The 9733-nt window shown below is 32.8% G+C and overlaps 1 protein-coding gene across 1 annotated transcript; it reads left to right on the top strand.

Annotated features, from left to right (window-relative positions):
- Positions 1-678: 678 nt before the first annotated feature.
- On the top strand, positions 679-9455 carry LOC134682093 (uncharacterized). The gene is made up of 4 exons (XM_063541690.1): positions 679-1012; positions 3826-4020; positions 7424-8177; positions 9254-9455. The coding sequence occupies exons 1-3, from the start codon at positions 685-687 to the stop codon at positions 8167-8169; spliced, it is 1269 nt and encodes a 422-aa protein (XP_063397760.1). The 5' UTR covers positions 679-684; the 3' UTR covers positions 8170-8177; positions 9254-9455.
- Positions 9456-9733: the final 278 nt, after the last annotated feature.

The following is a 9733-nucleotide window of genomic DNA, read 5'->3' as shown; positions in this document are numbered from 1 at the left end:
ACTATACTTCAGTTTTAATCTTAGTTTAGACCGGCAAATAAGCAAAACTCTGTACAAATCGCTATTTTGCCTGAGCCAGCATATTAAATAGCGACAAGGAGTCTATTTTGTCGGATCCGGCGACTGAGGGTATTTTACCGGAGCAGGCAAAATAGCCTTTAAAAAATCTAAACTTTGCTAGTATTATATTTTTTAATGCGGTGACCCTGCGAATAGGATGGACTTCTGAAGACGAAGGAGATTTGATATATTTTCGTTTTCACTGGATCTGATTTCAATGATTTCAGTTTATTAATTGTATTTTCACAAATTAATGTCTGTATTTTTGTGGACAATGATGCACAAATTAATGTATTTTGCATGGCAATTAGAGTCTAGTTTTCTAAAATGTGTGATGATAAATTATTTTAGATAAAGACTTCAGTTTGTAAAAATTACATTTCTTGTCGCTAAATAGTCTTCTTGTCGCTAAATGTCATAAATTATCTTTTTTATATTCGGTTAAAATCTCATTAGAGCTTGTTTTGTATACTTGTACTTTAATGCCGAATCAAAAGAAAGTTTTCGAATCTTATCTTATCTTGTCGCTTCTTGTCTCTAAAATATCTTCTTGTCTCTAATTAGCGAGACCGTTCCAGCATATTATTATTGGTTTCCCTCCCCTCCCTTATAATCCCCTTGGAAATGGCTCATGTCGATGTTTTCCCGTTGACGTTGTGCTTCAGTCAGTCAACAAGCTTAGATAAGAAAACATTAAGGTGTTATAATGTAACAAATAGACTGTTTTCAAATGTAGAAATAGAAAATACAGATGCTTCTTCTTCTGTAATTTTTTCTGAAGCTTTTCTAAAATACACAATTGATAGTGAGGATTCGATTAATCTATCTTGGTTCTGGTGTGACGGCATTGAAGAGATTGTCGAGAATTACTTCGGTGAAAAGATATCTAATGAATCAAGATATCAAGTGGTGAAACTTTTAAGACAATGTGTACAAAATTTTATACAAGATGGCAAGTATTTTTTTTTACTTCTTCTCACTTGCACTAGTCGCGCAAGAATCAGTGACAATTCACCCAAAATTTCACCAATTCTCTGAAGATGATGGTGAGGCCAGGGTTTTTCAAATGGTTGGTTTACAGATTTTCCTCATGAAAAAAGTCAGGTGGGTCGGGGAAAAAAAATGGGGTCAGACCCATAATCCGACAGTCCCTTAATCGGACAGTCCTGTAGTCCGACAGTCCTATAATCTGACAGCCCGATAGTCTGACACACAGTCACTTGTCTGCAAAAAGCATGTCTATAAAGACATGGAAGATCATGGAACGATTGTAAATTAAATAGAGATTAATACATGGCCTTTTCCATATCAGCCTGACAGGTGCAAATTGTTTATCAGGTCAACATGTACATCTATCAGCCTTTCAAATTTTCAGATGAATCGAACAACCTGTTGTTAGGTTACTGCCCCTGAATTTGTAATTTTAAGGAAACTTTGCTGTTTTTGGTTATTATCTTGAATATTACTAAAGATAGAGATAAACTGTAAACAGCAATAATGTACAGCAAAAAAGACCTAAAAAATAAGTCAACATGACCAAAATGGTCAATTGACCCCTTAGGAAGTTATTGCCCTTTTTAGTCCATTTTTAACAATTTTCATAAAATTTATAAACTTTCACTTACATATTCCACTGAATCTATTGGGCCAAGTTCATTATAGATAGAGATAACTTTAAGCAGAAAGAATGTTAAGAAAAGTAAGATCTACAAATTAAACACATCCCCAATACCAAAACACAATTTGTCATAAATCCATCTGTCACCGTAACAGTGTCCTTTGTTTAATATTCACATAGACCAAGGTGAGCGACACAGGCTCTTTGGATCCTCTAGTTTATATAAATAAGGCCGTTAGTTTTTTTCATTTTAATTGTTTTACCTGGGGCCTTTTATCATTGTTTATAGCTGACAATGCTGTATGGGCTTTGCTCATTGTTGAAGGCTGTACAGTTACCTATAGTTGTTAACTTCTGTGTCATTTTGGTCTCTTTTCGACAGCTCAACTGTCTCATTGGCAATCATACCACATCTTCTTTTTTATATTTGATGTGACTGTCTGAATCACTCTCCTCTTGTATACAAACTCTCTGTTTTATATAATATTCCCTTTTGAGCATACACATAATTTATGAAATAATAACAGGCTTTTAAAAACATATATAAACAATCTACTAAACTTTTAACATGTTTAAATGCAAATAAAGAAACAACATCAAAGGCCATTCCGCCTTTTTTTTGTTTTGAAATTTTATTTGAAAAAGACAGAGCTCACAAAACATGCAAAATAAGCAAAATAAGCATTTGAAAATCAGGATGCACAAAAATTTAGATAAGCAAAACACATTGAACAACAATGAACAAGGCACCTGTCTTGCACGACTGAACATGCTGAACGTCAAATAAAAAAGTGAAAATATATTGAACATGAAATAAACACAGGGATCATGTTGCACCAAAATAAACGTTTACCACCCCCTTCCCACTTTCTGAAAAATCACGCCACTTTAGATTAACATGATTAACATCTTGCCCCACTTATCATGCTTATTAAAAGGGTTAAAGGCTTATAAAAAATAGAAAAAAAACATGATGAATTTAGTCATAGCAACTCACTAGTCCAGATTATTACATGTATTATGACATCTTGCAAGGCTATTTTAAATTGTTTTCAGGGAGGTCTGCATCCCAGAAAAAAAATAGACTTGCAAGACGTCATAATTATTTGGACTGGACAACTCACCACAAATATGAAAAAGATGCAATTCTGTTGAATATACATGTAGGTCTGCCAACTCGCCCCACTTGTGAATAGGAGTTTTATCCTATTGATTAAAAGTTCAGTCAACTTGCCCCTATAATGAATAAATGAATTAAACTGTATTGAATTAAGGCCTTCCAACTTGCCCACTTAAACTTGACTTATAAATTAAATGAATATTTTAAAAAAACATATCAGCATTTCTGTGAAGTACGATGTTAATTAAGATAGTTATTGTTTTAATATTATTAATAAGTTTTTTTTATGGTAAATATAATCACTGTATTACAAGATAACTCGGTCAAGAATCATATATACATTTGTACAAATGTATGGGTGTTTTCATAATTTTATTCTCAAACAATATATTTGCCAAATATTAAAGTCATTGACAAACAATGGCATCATTACACATACATGTTACACAAAACAAAGTACTAGATGCAATGTCTACACTAGAAACAAGAACATAAATACTCAAATGTACATGTATTGTATGTATCAATGTGTACCAATAGATAAGTTTCCAGTTATATGAGTGGGGTGTGTTGGCAGATATGAGGGGGATATGACCTTTATCAAGACTCCAGGATTAGGTGTTTTTGAGCTCAGGATTTCGAGATTGCTTCTTTAAGGATCTGGGAATTTTTTTTTCTAATTTCGAATAATCAGGATTTAAATTTATTTAAATTCTGGACATCATGATTTCGTGTTTATAAGCCCGGGATTTAGGGATCAGGACCCCTCCTACACTCCCCCCCTCAGATATTCATCATATATTTATCAGGTTTTTACCCGTTTTCATAAGTGGAGTGAGTTGGCAGGAGCAAATTTAACCGGTGACAAGTTGTATGCTGGTGTATGAATAGTGAAACAAAATTTAATTATTAATTTATTATATTTACAGTGAGCTTTGTTTATAGCAGATTGTTAAAATTCTACATTGTATTACATGTACTTCATGTTTCATGACTATTATCATTAATGTATTTTCTAAATTTATAGAATGTAACAGCAAGTATTTAGGAAAAGTCAAAGAAGCCAAGAGTGAAGCAGAGGTTCAAGCTATCCTTGCCCATCACTTGTTCTCAAAACTTTCACCAACTGGAAAATATGTGATAAATGGTAGATGTGCACCTATTGATTTAAAGAAATGTCCTGCATGTAAAGAGGACCTTGTCTCTGGGGATACATCTATAGGTAAAGTCTTATTTAGAAGTATACAATCATGACAATTCTTATATGCATACATAATTTAATAAAAAAAAAAATGGAATATATGCCTAAACGACAACAATCCACATCTGAACATGTACGAAACTCTTAATAAAAAAATCTTTTAAAATTTCAAAATCTAAATTTAACACTGGTGTGTTCTGGTTTGACCTTCATAAGACACATTATTTGTAAAACTTTTTCAGCAGGAAAGGAATAGGGGAAATAAGGCCTAGATTTGGCCCAAGAAAGTAAAACGTTTGATAACTTTTTAGCTCACCTGGCCCAAAGGGCCAAGTGAGCTTTTCCCATCACTTTGCGTCCGTCGTCTGTCGTCCGTCGTCTGTCGTCCGTCGTCGTCGTTAACTTTTACAAAAATCTTCTCCTCTGAAACTACTTGGCCAAATTAAAGCAAACTCGGCCACAATCATCATTGGGGTATCTAGTTTAAAAAATGTGTGGCGTGACTCGCCAAACCATCCAAGATGGCCGCCATGGCTAAAAATGGGGTAAAATGCAGTTTTTGGCTTATAACTCAAATACCAAAGCATTTAGAGCAAATCTGACATGGAGTAAAATTGTTAACCAGGTCAAGATCTGTCTGCCCTGAAATTTTCAGATGAATCAGAGAACCCGTTGTTGGGTTGCTGCCCCTGAATTGGTAATTTTAAGGAAATTTTGCTGTTTTTGGTTATTATATTGAATACAATAAAAGATAAAGATAAACTGTAAACAGCAATAATGTTCAGCAAAGTAAGATTTACAAATAAGTCAACATGACCAAAATGGTTAGTTGATCCCTTTAGGAGTTATTGCCCTTTAAAGTCAATTTTTTACCATTTTTCATAAATTTTATATATCTTTTACAAAAATCTTCTCCTCTGAAATTGCTGAGCCAAATTAATCCAAACTTGGCCACAATCATCTTTGGGGTATCTAGTTTAAAAAATGTGTGGCGTGATCCGCCAAACCAACCAAGATGGCCGCCATGGCTAAAAATAGAACATAGGGGTAAAACACAGTTTTTGGCATATAACTCAAAAACCAAAGCATTTAGAGCAAATTTGACAATGGTGAAAATTGTTAATCAGGTCAAGATCTATCTGCTCTTAAATTTTCAGATGAATCAGAGAACCCGTTGTTGGGTTGCTGCCCCTGAATTGGTAATTTTGCTGTTTTTGGATATTATATTGAATATTATTATAGATAGAGATATACTGTAAACAGCAATAATGTTCAGCAAAGTAAGATTTACAAATAAATCAACATGACCAAAATGGTCAGTTGACCCCTTTAGGAGTTATTGCCCTTTAAAATCAATTTTTAACCATTTTTCGTAAATTTTATATATCTTTTACAAAAATCTTCTCCTCTGAAACTGCTGAGCCAAATTAATCCAAACTTGGCCACAATCATCTCTGGGGTATTTAGTTTAAAAAATGTGTGGCATGACCCGCCAAACCAACCAAGATGGCTGCCATGGCTAAAAATAGAACATAGGGGTAAAACACAGTTTTTGGCTTAAAGCTCAAAAACCAAAGCATTTAGAGCAAATCTGACAAGGGGTAAAATTGTTTACCTGGTCAAGATCTATCTGCCCTGAAATTTTAAGATGAATGAGAGAACCTGTTGTTGGGTTGCTGTCCCTGAATTGGTAATTTTAAGGAAATTTTGCTGTTTTTGGTTATTATATTGAATACAATAATAGATAGAGATATACTGTAAACAGCAATAATGTTCAGCAAAGTAAGATTTACAAATAAGTCAACATGACCAAAATGGTCAGTTGACCCCTTTGGGAGTTATTGCCCTTTAAAGTCAATTTTTAACAATTTTCATCAAATTTGTCAATTTTACTACCGTAACATTTTCCACAAAAACTACTGGGCCAAGTTCATTATAGATAGTGATAATTGTAAGCAGCAAGAATGTTCAGTAAAGTAGGATGTACAAACATATCACCATCACCAAAACACAATTTTGTCATGAATCCAGCTGCTTCCTTTGTTTAATATTTACGACCAAGGTGAGCGACACAGGCTCTTTAGAGCCTCTAGTTCTAATTGGCACATAATTTTCAAAATGCATAGGGTCAAGAAATATCAATTAAAAACATTGAGAATTTTATGTGATGACGTCACAATCAATTACGTCATAATATGTACTGTTTTCACAAAAACGCTGAAAAATACAGAATTTATGTAGTTTTTCTATCTTTATTTCTGTTGTGGAAACATCTTGTGCAGCCAAGGAACAACAAAATAAGTTAACATAATTTTTATTATAACTATTGACACAATCTCACAAAATATAAAGTTGTTTCTTGGTGAGCACAGACTTTTTCAATCTAAAAATACTTAAAAATTTGATGAAAAACAAAGAAAATCATGAAATTTTACAAACTATGCAAATTTAAGTCATGATTTGTTGCCATGATACCTTGTTCAATATCCAAAATTGTTTTGTTTTTCTGAATACTTTGTACCTTAGATACTGTACAGTAATCTAAAAGTATGTATGAGAACTTTTAAATTTGCTGTAATTTTTGGGCAGAATTTAAGCGCCTTAGCCTATTGCCCCTTCTCCTTTATTTCATAGTGCTCAACCCAAAATAGCAGCAGTAATGACCAAAAATGAAGGCCTTTTTATTCAAATACATGTATCTTAATAAAAACTATATAATTCATTTCTATACCCCTGATTTTGAAAAAAGTGGAATATTGAATAGTTTATCTTGATATTTGTACAAATTTCAAATTTTTACATAAGCCAGATAATGCACCTTCTATTTAAGAATAAAAGGATGTGGACTTTAATTTATTCTGATTTTACCACAGGTTCACCTTTTATGCTAAATATTTTACCGCACCAGAGATAGGACAAATACTGCAATTCTTTGGATCTAAGGGTAGGCATATTTTTGCTGTTTCCGTAAATAAACACACTATGGCATTGATGTAAAAGAATGGATCAAACAGATTAAGTAACATGCTTAAACTATTTGCAATTAAGTATTTAAATAGGTCTGACATGTCTGAATACCTTTAAATTACAATTTCCTTGTCGTGCATTTTCCTGTAAGTGTATATTCTTGCGTCTTCGTTCAATGATGTCAAGTAGCTCATTCATGAACAATCATATGATGTGGGAGAGAGATCAGAACAGCCAAAACTATATATTCACATTTTACCATGGGTGTGTACTCAAAGCTTTTGAAGGACATCATATTAGAAGTCTGATTTTGATCTGATTGATATTTTGCTCACCATTTGCTCACAGTAATTCTAATTTGTAATTTTTTTCTTACCAATATGAAACCCTCTTAATGACATGATAAGCTTTAAAGAGCTCAAATTTAATGTGTTTTATTGATTATTATTTTTTAAAGGAAATCCAGATTGCTGGCATGGATATTCTGATATTCTAATAGATAAAAGTACTGTTAAAGTTGATATAGATAAAAGTTGTGAAACAGAGGAAACTGAAGAATATGAATGGCCAGAACCAGTTGCAAAGAAGCAAAGACTATTAGAAAAGACTAATGGGACTTGTGGAGAAGGATCTATTTTCACTCCAAAAGGTGATACTTTTACCATGTGTGAAGATCAATCCTTTAAAACTGAAAAAACCTTAAGACAATCATTTGCTCAGACTATAACAAATGCTTTCTATCAAGTAAAACAGAATCCAAAGATTGAGAATCTTTGTATTCCGTCATTTTTAGCTTCAGATAATAAAGTAAGGATTATTATGTACAATTGTGAACAGGACAGGCTGTATATATCTGAAGATATGTATCTGTTTGATTCTTTATGTGACCATGGCCTGAATGTTGGAACAATTGTCTCCATATGGCTAGCATTAAATTTTGAAACTTTTCAAAACGAGGTTGATGAAAAAGATCTTACAGCTATAGCGCTAAAGAAGTCATCATTTCAAGAAAAGTTACCAGATACAGTCCTGTCAGCCTACAAACATCAGTTGTTCAGAATTCTGCCAACGAAAAGAAAACAAACAGATCAACCACCTCGTACTACAATGGGTGTAAGAGTTCTTAAATCTAATTATGCCAGAAGTGTCCTAGAGAGGTTGGAAAGCTTAGACTCAAGATTTTTTAACACACCTGACAAGTAGTCCTACAGGTATGTTATCAAGAGTGTGAGTTCCTATTACAGCAAATTTCTTAAAACAGGTAGAGTAAGACTTTGGTTAGTTTGCTTGCTTTGTTTGTATATTGTACAATTGTAATTGGGTTAACGTCTAATCAAATTATAATATGATATATACAGGTTTAACTATGCCTATATATATTGTTTGACGTTGACAATCTTAATTTCAAAGCTTAGGTTAATGTTTGTATAAACTAAGCAAGCAAGCCAACCAATGTTTTACTCTATACAAGCATTATGGAATTAGCTGCATTTAACAGGATTAAAATTTTGTATCCGACCTTTATCAAGAAAAATTATATCTTCCTTTGTTTATGTGTTACATACCTATTTTTCGATCATTTTTTTACATAAATAAGGCCGTTAGTTTTCTCCCTTGAATTGTTTTACATTGTCTTATCAGGGCAATTTATAGCTGACTATATGCGGTATGGGCTTTGCTCATTGTTGAAGGCCGTACAGTGACCTATAATTGTTAATGTTTGTGTCATTTTGGTCTTTTGTGGATATTTGTCTCATTGGCAATTCACCGTTTCAGAATCTGATGCATCCTGGAAAATATTTTCAAAAGTGAACACCAAAACATCCTGATTGGTTAAAAATGCCATAAACAATGGAAATTTAACCAATGACGTGACGTTATTTTCATTTTGGGGTACGAACAATGAAATTACCCATGATGCTTTAGATTCTGAAAGGGTCAATTATACCACATCTTTTTTTATATTTTTTTTATAGCTTTGATTCAGGTGTCAAAGAATGTCATATTCTGCAATAGTTGTTTTGTTAAAATTCCTAAAGCTGGATAAGTGGTTACCTAGAATTCAACTAATTTGCACTTCTTAAAATTTTAGAACGAATCAAAATGATTTAAATCATTAAAGTATAATTATAAAGAAAACAAAAAAGTCCAAACAAGGTTAGCACAGTATACACATATAACATGTCTATAAATGTTTTCATTTTCATACGTCACTTGTCATTATATTTCCAATTGATATATTTTGTAATGTGTGTGTGTTTTTATTTGTTTGCTTTATTTGTTGTAGCATTCACTCTGAAGTATCGGATGACCAGGAAGAGATTTCTGTAAATAACGATGAAGAAATCGAAAGTATCACATATCAGGATGTTACCCTGCATATATATAATAAAGGATTGACACCAGCAACCAACCAGTAACTGACAAAGAGCTTTGGAAAATATACCTATTTCAATATGTTCAAGCAGCACTTCAAGTGATATAATGATAAGGCATCATGGTTACATTAACAATGACATTTTCAAAACAAATGAACCCCCCTGAAGAAACTGTTAATAATGAAACTGTTTCTAATAATGTGATAAGATTTTGAAATTGTAATATCAGGATTGATGCTTTATTTGTCAGCAACAACTCTTGAAGTGATCTCAGGTTCATCAATACGTTAACAGGACTAGTCCAAGTGTTCCAAATGCTACATGTATGAGACTTTTAATGACACGACTGTTGACACACTCAAATACTAAACTCCTTGTACAGAAAGGAA

This window comes from Mytilus trossulus, chromosome 8 (assembly GCF_036588685.1).
Source record: "Mytilus trossulus isolate FHL-02 chromosome 8, PNRI_Mtr1.1.1.hap1, whole genome shotgun sequence".
Classification (NCBI taxonomy): domain Eukaryota; kingdom Metazoa; phylum Mollusca; class Bivalvia; order Mytilida; family Mytilidae; genus Mytilus; species Mytilus trossulus.
Note: the sequence above shows the minus strand (reverse complement) of the source record. Positions and strands in the feature narration are given on the sequence as shown.